Source organism: Miniopterus natalensis, chromosome 10, assembly GCF_054644295.1.
Source record: "Miniopterus natalensis isolate mMinNat1 chromosome 10, mMinNat1.hap1, whole genome shotgun sequence".
Taxonomy (NCBI): domain Eukaryota; kingdom Metazoa; phylum Chordata; class Mammalia; order Chiroptera; family Miniopteridae; genus Miniopterus; species Miniopterus natalensis.
Window position 1 is genome coordinate 13,074,566 of NC_142090.1, and position 14,562 is coordinate 13,089,127.

At 45.1% G+C, this 14,562-nt stretch overlaps 1 protein-coding gene across 1 annotated transcript in view; it reads right to left on the reverse strand.

The window, feature by feature from the left end:
- EXOC4 (exocyst complex component 4) overlaps positions 1-14,562 on the reverse strand; it is a 643,616-nt gene that overhangs the window by 123,231 nt on the left and 505,823 nt on the right. The window contains exon 12 of the mRNA XM_016222252.2: positions 11,244-11,380. Within this exon, the coding sequence (XP_016077738.2) occupies positions 11,244-11,380 (137 nt within the window). The remainder of the gene's footprint in view (positions 1-11,243; positions 11,381-14,562) is intronic.

The window sequence follows — 14,562 nt, forward strand, 5'->3', positions numbered from 1 at the left end:
AGTAGTGCAATTTGCATGTATCACATGAGTGGAATTCTGATTGCTTTTCAGGGCCACCTTTCCTACTCCAAGTTTGGTGGCTCTTTCCCAAGCCCAGAGTTTTCCTGGTTCCTTTTATGAATGGAATGCTCTTGTATAACTTCTGCACAGATAAAACTCCCTGGCAATGCCAGCCCTTATTTGGTTCTTGACCTCTCATATGATCTGAAATAAAATTTACATATTAGAATCCTAACACTAACGTGACAGTGTCAGGAGGTGGGGCCTTAGAGAAGTGATTAGGTCATGAGGGTGGAGGCCATACGAGTGAAATTAGTGCCCTTATAAAATAGATCCCAAAGTTCCCAGCCCCTTCCATCACATCAGGATACAATGAGAAGCCTCTGACCGGAAGAGGGTCCTCACAGCACCATAATCTTGGTCTTCCAGCCTCTAGAATTGTGAAAAATAAATTTCAGTTTCTAATAAGCCATCCAATCTGTGGTATTTTGTTAGAGCAGCTCAAAGAGACTCAGACAACCTCAATATCTGGTCCTGATACCTTTAGGGGCAACTCAACTTCAACATTTGCTTTTTGCTTTGGATTTTAGTTTCTCTTTCATTTGAGGCATCTGGAGAATTTCTTCTTCCTTTTGAATTTGGATACATATTAAAACTTTTTTTTTAAGTTATATTTTAATCTGGACTTTCTATGTGTTAGCAGTAGGAAAGGGGCTTCCTAAATCTACCCACACCACACTTTTGACTGAAGTAAAAATTCAGCCATAAATCAATTGCTGCCCTGCCTTCTAAGTCTCAGACCTGCATATCCAAAGGCTTACTGGAAAACTTTACTTGAAAGTCCGACCAGCATTTCAAATAAAAATGAGTCAAAAGGAGCACATGTATTGTCCACCTCTTTCTGTTCCACTAAACCTCATATTCCCATTTCTGTCAACAGTCCAACCATCCACCGTGTCAGGAACTCAGAGTCCTCCCATCGCCCAGTCACCGCATCCCGCCAGTCCACCTCCTCAGAATCTTACAATCCGTCATTTCCTGTCCAGGTTCAGTCATAACCGATATTTAGACCCTCATCATTTCTCACTTGGACTTGGCAGTAACCCTGTAACTGGGTGTCTTGCCTGGAGCTTCAATACCATCAGTCCAATGGACCACACTTGTGTATAAGAACTGAGCTGGAGATAAAATAGCCCTCTTCAGGTTTAGGAGTCCAGATAACACACAAACTAGACCAACCTAGTGGTCTTCCTTTCCTTCTTCTCTGCACTAAAGGACTCGGGTGAGCTATCAGGCCATTTGGCATCCTGGCCAAAGTAGAAATCGCGCCCCAGGCTCTCCCCAAACCTCTCTGTAGCAGAATAACGAGTGTGCTTGTGCCTTTCACTCTGAAAAACATCCAGCATAAAAAAGTCCTGACTCAAAACAAAGGAGCCAGGAAGTGATTGCTGATAGGCCCTCCCCCTGCCACTACTCCCAGGTGATCCTCCCAGGCGGCCTGTCATCGGAGGGCCTCAAAGTCTCATGCTCTCTGTGAAGGATACGTCAGCCGTCCGCGATCTCTCCCTTTGGAAAGCAAGCGAACAAAAAAACCCTCCTTTGATGTGCATCACCTACAACTTCACAGTTCGAACTCTGTCCTATACAATGGCCTGAACAAGCCATGGCTGTCAGTCAAATCTGCTCCATCAGCTGACTGGGTATATCCTGTAAGCTATAAACAGTGTTCACATTTTCAAATGCTTTTTAAAAAAAATCAAAAGAAGTTCTTTGGTCAATCTCTTCCTGCCCTCCTTCCTGCCTTCTCTCTCAGACCTGTGAGTCTGTTTCATGCTTCCATGTCTGTGGTCTTATCTTGTTCGGCAATTTATTTTGTTCCACATGTGAGTGAGATCTTTCTCTGCCTGGCTTTCTCTGACTGGCTTATTTTTCTTAGCATAATACTCTCCAGGTCCATCCATGCTGTCCCAAAGGGTACGAGATCCTTCTTTTTTACAGTCACATAGTACTCCATGGTGTAAATGTCCCACAGCTTTTTTATCCACTCATCTACGGATGGGCACCTGGCCTGTTTCCAGACCTTAGCTATTGTAAATAGTGCTGCTATGAACATAGGGGTGCATATACTCTTTCTGAGTGATGCTTTGGGATTCTTAGAACTGATAAGCATATATGCACAGCCCATGGACACAGACAATAGATGGGAAGAAGTGGAGAGGGGTGGGAGATGGGGAGAGGCAGGTAAAGGGGAGAAAATGGGGGATATCTGTAATACTTTCAACAATAAATAAATTTAAATAAATCAAAAGAAGAAGAATATTTTGCGACATGTGGAAATTATTTAAAATTTAAATTTCAGTGTCTGTATCTAGAAAGAACTTTGGCTGGGTGGCTCAATTCCTCTTATACTCACACTACAAGCCAAATTTTGCTCCACAGAGTGAGAAGCCCAAACCTAACTCAGTTTTCCAGCCTCTAAATCTTTGAGCCCATTCATCCAGGCCCACTTTGACCCTAGGGGTTAGTAAACAGTTTGGGTCTGCAGGTGTGGGATGGTTATCACACATTTTGGGAATCTAGAATTTTTCATTTTGCACTCACTGGAATGAAAGAAATTAGCTTAGTGGGGTACTATGTTAAAGGCACTCACATTATTTACTTATATATTTTTTGGAAGACTGGATTAATTCAATAATTCAAATACTATATTACTGCCTTCGCTAATATTCATCGATCCTGTCTTATTAAAAAATGCAATCCAAATTAACTAACATGCTACCTATATAGTGCCCTCAACAATAAATTATTAACTCATAATGGAATAAACATCCAATATGCAATTCCCAATATTATACTTTGAAATACTGCTATTGATTTGCAGCATACAATTACCCTAAAGGAATTTTTTCATTCAAGTGGCAAGTTTCCATCCTGATCAATTGCATTTATTGGTTTATAATTTTGTGCTAAACTAGATTGTGTGGGCTACAAAATTCCGGGACATAACCAAATAGCCTCAAAAAAGTAGAGCTAAATCTCCAACAATTATTCCATGAGAGGAGTGGGGTTAATTACCACTACCAGAACCATAATCTACTAATTAATTCACAGCTCACTGGGCCACAGGCAGAGCCATCTGTGTAACTATTTGTACCTGTTCCCAGGAGGAAGCGGAAACTAGGTAGACCTCTTGGAACAGGTGATAAGGCTGCCATGAGAGGGGTCCACCCTCTAGACACAGCTGAGTAAATTTCATTTGGAAAACATCTGCTGGTGGCGACTGGCTCTGATGTGCTTTGCTTCCTCTCTGGAACAGTAGGGACATGCAAGTGTGCCTGGTCCCTGGACACAGCTGGGGTACTGAGTCTTTCATTAGGTAAACAACCAGGGGCAGGTGGGGCTAATTGGATTCAACGTTTGGTGGCAGCCAGGGCATGATGTTCACTTTCCCAGACCGAATCTTTCAGACTCTTCAAACACTAGAAGCCATGCTAGACAAATCATCCCTAGACAAAGTTAGTCCAAATGAAGCTGCTGTCATTGATTTTCCACGGTGAATGACTGGACCTGAAGCCAGCCAAATGCAGTGCAATGTCCAGCAACACAATTGTAATGACAATGAGAGATGCAAAAATAAGAGTCAGTACTATGCTGCTGATTAAAACAAAACAACATAAATGCAACTTCAAAACCAAAATATCCCTAAGGTAAGACGGAGCGGAACAAACAGGGAGAGAAACATCAGGTCATCTTCTGTATCACGCTCAACGCTGGCCGGGGAGCTTTATGATGGTGTGTATTTCTACTCAATAATCACAACCAAGGAACTGTCTGATGATTCTGGAAATGGCACATGGGAAACAGGGGCAACTTGGAAGACAACTGGCATGGAGCTTGTGGAGGCTTTCCCTGACATGGCCCTTGGATGTTTGAAGTTCAAAATTAGTTTGTTGGCAAGGGCATCAAGGCAACCCAACTAGGTCCTCACGCCTGCAGGACCCTGGCCTGTGGCTACACAGGAAACCCGAGGCCTCCTGAGCCACCACACCCCTGGCGTCTAGTCTTTGCTACACACCATGGGGCTACCGCTTTCCGCACACACCACTTGGATGGGGAGGTCGTCCTTCCCATCCGAGCCTGCAAGTTGTTCTTTACTTAACACGGGAAGTTTCCAGAACTCCCTTTTCCTCACATTCCTACCCAACCACACTGCCTACTCAGTCACTGTGACTTCTGGACCTTCTCCCAGCCATCGCGATGGACATGCTACCCCATCGCCTGCTCACCCTACTCGGTCTGTCAGGAATGTCTGCATTCGTTCGGCAAACACACTGAGGGCCAGCGAGGCGTCCAGCCCTGGGTCAGCCCTGGGTCAGCCCTGGGTCCTGCCAGCAGCTACTGCAGTTGATCCCTATGTCCCTCTTTATGCTCTAGTCTGAGTTCTGGGTCCGCTATGGAGAAGGGGTGAAAGGGGGGCCTGGGGGAGGGACCTTCTCCTAACAGAACGTGCTTGTGTGTTGTATCAACTGAGCTTCTAAAATCAGAACGACGCTTTATTTGTGCTCTTTACCAGGCTTAAAACAATGCAGAAAGGAAAAAAAATTAAAAAATTAATGAACTGATGCTAAGTTGGAAGAGACAGAAACTTCAAAAAACTGTGACTTCCAGTTTTTAAATGACTATTTTGAGACACAAGCTGCTGGCTGTGCCTCAGGACAAAGAGGGCAGCAACGGGAGAGAAGTGCTCAGCCTGGAAGTAGCCAACTAATGGACCAACTGCCCAATGCTAAGAGAGTGAGGTCCAGAATTCACAGCTGAGTGTTCCTTTAAGCCCCAGGGGTATGGCTAATTAAGGAAAAAGCTTCGGGTCCTCATTTCCCTTTTAGGAAACCTCTCTTTATCCAAAGCATTTTACATGATATCATTAAATAATAATCTTTCTCTCCAGGATGAGGTGCTCATAGAAAGGCGAGCTGTTTCTGACCTCTCCTCGGACCTCTAACCTCCAGTGGATGCCCAGGTTCTCGGTAAACTGGAAAACGAGCCAGCTCTCAGCAGAGGGCATCGTGAGCTTATGGATTGAATCATTTCTGTAAAAGCTATCTGCTGCGGGAGAATCAGACTGCAATGTCTCCCAGCTCCCTGGCTCCCTTCCTCCTTCCCTGGTGTTAGATCATTTTGGATCATTTGAATTGTATATGGCTTGCTATTTAAGTCAGTCATTTGCTGGCAGCCAAACTAGAACATTTCCTGTTTTTCCTCTCACTGTAATCAGGATTTGGCTGTCCAAATTAGGACTGCCCTAATTACTCCTCAGCAGGTGCCAATCCGGGGGAGGGCAATGAATGGGAACAGAGGAAGTAAGGACACTTTGCATCTTCAGACTCACACAGTAAGAAAACACTTTCCCACTAGTGTGAAAACCTGATTAAGTAAGAGACAACGGGCTGTATGTGTATGTGTGTGCACACTGTTGTATAACAACCATATAAATAATTTTCTATTTATTCCCCTCAAAGCTTCACAGAATTACTTTTCCCAGCCCCAAGATAATTCATTCTAGGCATGAAATTCAGCAACTGTGGTAGATCACTACAGATATTACCCTGTATATGGAATGATCTCACAGTGGGCACCATTCCAGAGAATTCGGCCAAGAGGGATACCAAAGTGGAATACTAGTCTCCTCGGGGAAGAAGTCAATATGTACTTGATGGCCACAATATATCAAGAACCAAAAGCAATGGCCATGATCCCAGAAGGAGTATTATACCAGAGATACAGTTGCAGTGTCCGGAGAAACGGTGAAATATAAACAACAGAGAAATACTCAATTCCTGTAAGAAGGACAGTACATGGTGAACAACACTATTCATGTTCCTGCCTTAAGCCAGTCACTCAACTTACTACATCCCACCCAACTCACTCACCAACACATTATTTCTGCAACTCACCCGTTCTCTCCTGTGTTAATAATTTTCCCTTCCTTCTAAACAGTTTTCTTCAAAGACAAACACACACTTCTTTCTCCTATTTAAAATAACACACAAAACGACAAAAAAACCCCTTCATGTTCATAGAACAAGGTAAATTATGGAAATTGGGTGAGTTCAGAATTATAGGCACAATTCTAGAACAGGCTATTAAAGATGGTTTCGGAACCATTAGGAAGTGGTACTAACTAGGAGCCAGGACGATCACGCAAGAACAGGTCACGTGACTTTGCTTCTTTCCTAACTGGGTAATTCACTGACTACACTGAATAGTAAATTTGGCTTAGGGTCAAGAGACTTTGCTTCCAAGGGTAATTTGTAAGCTGACCAAGACGAGAGTTCTTAACGGAGGTGTGGCAGAGCAGGGAGCAGCGGGTGCTAGAAGGGAAGGGGTGGGGGGACTCCTGCACAACACCTAATGTTGCCCATGGCTGGTCTGTACCTGCCCATCTCGGGGAGACAGGAGGGAGGGTCGGCTGCATTAAAAGGACCAGGACTGGCAGGTGACCAGCAAGAAATCTAACAGCCTCTTACAGGGCAGATGATAAAACGGGGGCACGGTCATGAATGGTGGTAAAGGTCATCTTTGTCATCATCAGCACTGTCATTATCAAAATAGCAGCTACTCATTTGGGGGGGAGCTTACTATTTTGCTAAAAACAGTTCTAAAAGATTGACATTTTCTTTTTGCACGAGAGAATTAAGGCACAGAAAGGCCGAGTAACTGTTCAATGTCATATAACTAAAAAGTGGAAGAGCTGGTGTGCAAATTTAGGCTCCAGAGCCTGCTCTTGAGCTACACATGAACTCCTGAAGTGCTGAGTGATACATGGATGTCGATCTCAACGGAAGTCTCGAGAGACATGGCCCCCAAATTCTTAATTTAGCCCTGTCCTGTTGAACATTTTAAAAAATGATATATAAAGGAACCAAAGGTTGCTTATAAAATCAAGAATGACATGATTTTCTAGCTAAAATTTTCTGATGACAGAATAAGAATTAAAAAATATCTCAAGCCCAGCTGGGCGTGGCTCAGCAGTTGAGCGTCGACCTAGGATCCAGGGGATCAGGGTTCGATTCCCGGTCAGGGCACATGCCCCGGTTGCGGGCTGCAGCCGATCAATGACTCTCTCATCATTGATGTTTCTATCTCTCCTTCTCCCTCTCCCTTCCTCTCTCTGAAATCAATAAAGATATATTTAAAAAAATAAAAATAAAAAATATCTCAATAGACCAAAATGGTGAGCTAAAAGTAACATTAAATTTAATGGGTAAATGTGAGATCTAGAATTTGAGGTAAAAAAATAAATCCCTACAAATACGGCATAAAAAAGATAAGGCTAATTTCAGCTATTTCTTCTTACAACAGTTCCTTACCCCCTCCAGCCAGCCAGTGGCCATGTGCTACACATTTGCCTCCTAGACCTTGTCTCTGGGTCTGTCCCCACGGGCACTTCCCTGCCTCTCCCGATTCAGGCCCTCACTGCCCTCTCCTCCACCTCCACACACCGCCTGTCCGAGCAGCTGACCCAAAGCTCAGACAACCTCCCTGAAGCACAGGCCTGCACCTGGTGCTCGCTGGTCACTCACCTTCAGCGGCCCTCACTACCTAATCAGGCCAAGCTCCTTGGGCCTGGCGCTCAGGATCCTCCACCACTTGGCTCAGCCTTCCTTTCCGAATCCCCAAATCCATCACTTGGTCTTCCCTCCCTATGCTCCCCACCTCAGACATCGCTCTGGTTCCTGTCTTCCTTCAGCTCCTTCAGCCCAAATCCTGCCCTCTTCACAAGGCCCACTCTACACCCTTCCCCAGCCCTCTTGTCCCCCCAGGTGATTTCCTCCCCTGGAGCATCTTATCACATTTTCTGTCCTAAATTAATGCTGTGGATGTAAACACGTCCTATTTCTTCGTCCTGTTTCCCGGTCTATGCTCTACCAGGAATGTAAGCTCACTGAAGGTACGATCTATGACTGACGGACTTCATTGTCCCCACACACTCACACGTGACGTGGATCTGCTAAGCCCTCAGCCCGTAGCTGACCAACGCAATGGCCGGATGTAACAAGAAGCACGGTGTCCCGCACTGGGCTCCCCACAGGAAGGTGAGGGTGCTGCTGAAGTACAAGGCGCAGGGCCGGGACACTAGGCCCGGGTGGAGGTCTCCTTTTTGAGAGGCAGGCCCGGCTGATGGGCCACGGGGGGAGACTGAGATGGTTTATAGGAACCCAGAACGCTCAGTCTGGGGGCGAGGGAGGGGGGAGGCAAACTGGAGCGTGACAGCCAGCTTCTCACATTTGAAGGGTTTTCACGTACAAGGATTACACTGACTTGGAATCACTCCAGAAAAAGAGGACTCTGTACAGTGGACAGGGGAACGTCACTTCAGAACAGGAAACTGCTCGACAAGGGCCAGTCTGCTCTGTGCAGGTAGAGCTTCCCATCGCTGGACATGCTCAGGGGCAGGGTCATCAACGATGAGGACAAGGCCTCCAGCCATAGCACGCCAGGCGGCGTGAAGTTAAGGGCCTCTTTCGAACAGCAAGGACAATAGTACGAATGGTGATCAGAGGGATTCAGAGTCACCGCCGCCTTCCCTGGGCAGGTGTGTAACTTCTCCATTATAATTAATATCCATCAGCATTTTTTTTTACCCTCACTTGAGGATATTTTTTCCATTGCTTTTCAAAGAGACTGGAAGGGAGAGGGAGGGAGAGAGAGAGAGAGAGAGGGAGGGAGGGAGAGGGAGAGAGGGAGGGAGAGGGAGAGAGAGGAAGAGGGGGAGAGAGAGGGGGAGAGAGAGGGAAAGAGAGAGGGGGGAGAGGGGGAGAGAGAGGGAGAGAGAGGGGGAGAGAGAGAGAGAGAGAGAGGGAGAGGGGGAGAGAGAGGGAGAGAGAGGGAGAGAGAGAGGGAAAGAGAGAGGGAGAGGGGGAGAGAGAGGGAGAGAGGGGGAGGGAGAGGGAGAGACATCGATGTGAGAGAGACTCATTGATTGGTTACCTCCCGCACGTGCCTGCAACCGAGGTGTGTGCCCTTGGCTGGAATCGAACCTTGGACCGATTCCGACACTCCATAGGCCGAGGCTCTAACCACTGAGCCAAACCAGCCAAGGCTTCGTCAACATTCTTATTTGTTAGAATTATTGGTTGGTCATAATGAAATATAAGCAAAAGAGGATATGACTTGCTTTTTAAAAAAACCTTAAAATTCAATGGAGCTTAAACATAAACTTAACAGTAAATTTAAAAGTATGTTATTAAAATGAAACTGATTTTAAAATATTTTTAATTTTTTTAATATTTAGTTCTAATATTTAAAACATGTTATTTGGGTCTCATTTGGTTGATATGACATTGGTACAATCACTTTGGAGGTGGGTTTTATAAAGCTGAAACTATAACTCTGTGGCCCTGAAATTCCAATCGTAGAGAACTAAACATGAGCCATGGCTTTTAAATTTTTATTTGTGTATCACTTAAAGGAATTTTGAAAAATGATACTCTGCTCCCCACATTTAAAAATTGATATTTAATATTTTTCAGTATGAGCTTAAATGGTAGCAAATTGTGGCATATTATAAATAGTGACACTTTAAAATCACTATTTTAAGTGTACCCAAGGGAATCTCAACACCATAGGAATTTGATATCCACCATTACACGTTTAAAATATATATGAATAAGCTCCTTTTGACAGTTGGTATTTTTCATTTTTCTCTTTGACTTATTATTTCTATTTTAGCTCCTCACTGAATTTTATCCATTAGAAATATATATTTATGCTTGAAAGTATCTTATTGATTACTCTATTGTAGTGTTCTGCAAAAAAAATTGTACAAATTAAAGTCTAAAATAAAATTAAAATTTTCTGTTACCATAAGACTAAATTTTAACATTTTTTGTTTCAAATGCCATTATAATTGTTACTTAGTACACAATTGATTATAACATAATTACTGACTACATGTATAATATAAACGTAAATATGGTATAATTTTTGTGAATCACTAGTAAACAAATAAAGGAAAATGTTGCTGGGAGCATCTCTGAGGGAGGCGGCTGGCTTCTTTCCTTTAACTGGCCGATGGACCTGCGCACAAAGGTCACCTGCCGCGGGACTGAAGGAGGCTAGGCAGTCCCCCGGGTTGTGCTCCTCGGCCAGATCCATCTCTCCGACCGCTGCTTCCAGGCTCATCTGTACTGATTCCTTATCATCTACCACCCAGCACCCAAATGTTCAAGTCTTATCTTTTAAGGCCCTTTGTCACCTGGCCCGTCTTCTCCTATTAAACAGCGCCTCTCACCTTCTACCAGGACGCCTGCGCCGTCCCGGCAAGGCAGCCGCCCGGGCGCTTCCTCCCCGCAGAGCCCTTATTCATTCCGGCAACTTCCCACGTCTCGTTCGATTCCTAAGGTCCAGCGCACGCCTCAGCGCCTGTGGAGCCTTTCCAGACTCCAGTCGCCCTTTCTGTTTTATTCCTTCCCTCCCACCCCCTGTGCTGCCTGACCATGTGCTGTACTTCACCTGCCCGGGCTTAATTATATATCACACACAATTCGGTATTTTATTATACATTCTTTTCTCCCCTAATTGTTTTAGGTCTTGTCAACCAGATCATAATTTATTCCTATTATTAGCTTTTCATGAGCAGTGCTATGATCTTTTCCACAAGCTCAAAGAGATTTTTGAACCCAGAGAAAAGAAATTAGAGGGGAAAAACGAAAGGTTTTCAAGTTCGTGACAATGGTTTTTCACGTCTGCTGATGGTAAAAACAGTGTAGCTGTCTTTTCATGACAGTAGGAAGGCTACAGATCAAACATCGAGAGGAGTACATTTGTAAGAAGTGAAAAGAAATCACATTATAGAGTAGTAAGAGTTACCATGAGTTTGAAACGGCTTTACTTTAAGATCACTTAGAACCACATGGTGGACTAGCCGAGCTCTGGAACGTCCTCAGGAAGAGAATCGCATGGCTCTCAGCTCTCACGAAAACCAAGGCTGACGCCGCACGTGAGCCACCCGATGGCAGTCCCAAGGGCTCGTGCCTCTGTCCCTTGCATTCCCTCTGGGGGTGAGAACAGACGCATCTAGGAGACTATTTCTGTGGCCCGTGTTCTCATCAGGGCCCCTGACAAACTCAAAGGTGGTCCTTTTCTCTAACGGTGGAAAGCCAGGCTCTGAAGGCAGAAATCGCCACGCCGACCAACGTCCGCTTCCCGCCGACTCTGCTTAGGCCCCCGCGCAGCAGTACCTGTAGGCCGCGGCGCAGGTGTCCTTATACTCCTGGAGCTTCACGCACACCATGCTGAGGAACTGGTCCGAGTAGGCGCTCAGGTCGTGCATCAGACTCAGGAGGTCCTGCACGGTCTTCTCCACAATGATCGTGCTCTGGGAAGGAGCAGAGAGGGCACAGACTCAGGAGTTGTTTTTAACTCAAGCGACATGTAGGACAAGGAAGGACGACTGAAATAACACAATCACTTAAGAAGCTCGAGCTTTCCAGGGAGGATGTGACATCTAAAACTATTGACTAGAAATGACAACAATATAAGTAGCCTGCACGGGGCTGGTCTTCCAAAGGTCTGGGAATGTGTTCCAGGGAAGGGCACAGGACAGGGATCTCCAATGATTTCGTGGCGTATCACAAGACATTCAGAGAGCGAACACATATTCAGTCGGGCCTGATTTGCCACCTCCAGGGCCCTGCTCTGACATGAGGGACCTATGAGAGGCAGCACAAAGGAAAAGGCTTCCAGGATTTGTTTTAACAGTTTTAATCCACCCACCTATTAAGAATAACCGCTAACGTTTTTGTATCGTGCCCTAAAGCTCCTAGAAAGCTTTTACATATACAGCACACGGTGTCTCACTGAGGCTCACATAATAATCATGACCATCATGAACATTTATTGGGCTCTTACAAGTACAAGGTACTGTGCTAGGCCGTATGTGCTTTACCTCACCTACTCCTCTCAGCACGCCTGCCTCCCTGCCGAATCCTGTAACCATCCCTAGTTTAAAGAGGAACCAACATGTTTAGAAAAAGCTTGGTAGCACCCAAAGCAGAGGCCATAGGCTTTGCTCTTTTAACTACATCACTCTGCCTCCCAGCTGGACCTGAGTTCTGCCTGTAGCCCCATCATTTCATCATGAGGTCGTAGTATTTCCTGTTTTTGTTCCCACTGTAGGAGTGTCCAAACAGACTCAGACAGATTTTAGAACTGAGTTAAGAGAAATCTCCAAAGGACAAAACAAGCCATCTCACAGCCAGAGACGGGGAGAACTCTGCAGGAAATCAGTGTTGTGTCTGAAAAGAGGCATATTTGGTAAATTCTCAAACTTTAAGGAAAGACTGAGTTGTTTAAACCACTAGTGCATGCCTCTTTCAAAAGGGGCAGAATTATACTGGGGCAAATACTAACCACATGCTTAGCAGCTTGGAATCCTTTGGTCAATAAATGGTTTGCTGAATCCACCTTTGTTCAGATAGAATTGCCTAAGCTAGGGCAGACTTGGCCATAAAGTAAACATTGAGAAATATTTTTTCCACTTTGACAGTGACCCATGAAAGAATCAAAGACATTTACTTTTTTATGCTTAAATGCAGACAGTGGGGTACAGGGTTTTGGTTAATCTTTTTTCCTTCTAAACATAAAAAGTGGATGCAAGCATACAGCTTTCCTCTACACAATGGAGGGTCAGCTTGAGTTACGTGTTTACATGTGTATGTTTATTCAAGATTATTTGGTTGTAGTGGTTTCTTATCTCCTTTCCCTCCCCCTCTTGCCCCTGCCCCAAAACAGACTAATCAGCAGGTGAAAAGGAAGGACCAGTTATATTCAGTGAGGCAAACCAATTACCATCCATAGAATCCCCACAAGTTCAACTTCCTTTCTGTATTGATTTTGAGATTAAAACACTGCAGCTTCGCCCTGATCCATAATCCCGTTTCTCTGTGTTTGTGTGTGAGTGACAGGAATTGATTCTGCTCAGCTACATGTCCCCACGCTGCTAAGATGAATCTAAAATCCTCATCGTGATTCAGAACTCAGGTGGATAGCAAATAATAAAGGAGAGGGCAGCTCCGCCTTCCCAACAAAGCCGATGTAGAATCCAAGGCGCTGCGGGGAAGAGGCGTGGGGAGATGGCTCAGGGCACTGAGAGGCAGGGCCTGGCTCTACTTTCGATCGTGCGATTGATAATCAACTCTGGGCAGGCCTGGGAAACCTCTTCCTTTCTTACGACTCAATTTGTTCTTCTAATAACCGAGGAGAACGCGATGGCACCTCGAATCCAATGGCCCCCATCACTGGGGTGCTTTAGCGTGCGCCGGGGCTTCTGCTGGGAAATGAGCACTGCAACTGCTCCAGGCTGCCCCGGGCGCCCCGGCTGCCTGACCAGATGACCAGCTTCTCAAAAGCAAGACTGCCATTCTCCCTTTCCTTCCTCCCACCTCCCACCCGCCCCCTCTGCCTCCGGTTTATAATTTCTCAGGGTCTTCAGGGCGATACTACTAATAAAAGAAACAGCACTCATGACGTCAACTGGCCTCTGAATGTCCCATGTGAAGGACAGCAATTAATGCTGTCCCAGCCATCTCTGCCTTCTGAAATCCCCGGGTGGCTTTGGTTTGGTCTGTATTTTTCCGAGCTCTCAGGTGACCAGGACCGTGCTGATGACAGTGGGAGCGGAGGGGGGAAACGGGGCTGCGCAGGAAGTGGTGAGAATGCCTGGCTCACGGTGCAGGGCTGTGCTGGGCGAGGCCTCCTGACGCCCTGACTACACTCCGCTTTCCAGCTACACGGTGGGTCCACCCCGTCACGGAGGCACTCTGGACAACCAGTCATGACATTCTCTTCAAGGAAAGTGACGCCAGTTTGCCCAACGATGGGTATTTCTACAAGGGAAAAAAGTCCCTATTTTTTAAGAATTTATAACAATTTCCAAATCAGTGGCTCTGACAGGTAAATGTTGAAAATATCAAATTTCTAACAAGGGCAGTTCTGTTTTTATTTATATGATCTCTTTGGCATCACAAGTGATTCACTGATTCATGATTAATTTGGGGATCTGCCAATGCTGAATGACTTCTAATAAGTAAAATCCTGATTTTATTCATTATTTCTATTAAATATAGCCTAAGTGACTGGTATTTGTTCAGAAACAACTCAACTCTCATTTTTTGTGACTTATTACCAGGTAATAAGTCTCATTTCTTGCGACTTTTTCATGTCATGGGCATGACATGAAAAATGAGAAAATGATTTAAAAAAAAATCCCAGGATAGAGGATGCTCTGAAAAATAAACAACTGAAGTTCCTGCAGGGGTACAGCAGCAATCTAAAATACAGAGAGGGTGTGTGGTCAGCGCCTCCATTCTGCACTTTTAAAGACTGAATGAATAAATAAATGAAGATGATTGGGTCTTTGAGGCTGTGTCCATTTTTTGCCAAAATGGGCCTAAGCGGCACTATACTGATAGTGATATTATAGAAAATTGGCTCTAAGTTCAAATAATTGGACAAATGGTGAGTTAAAGAAAATGGAAGAGGCTTCTCGGCTGGAGGACT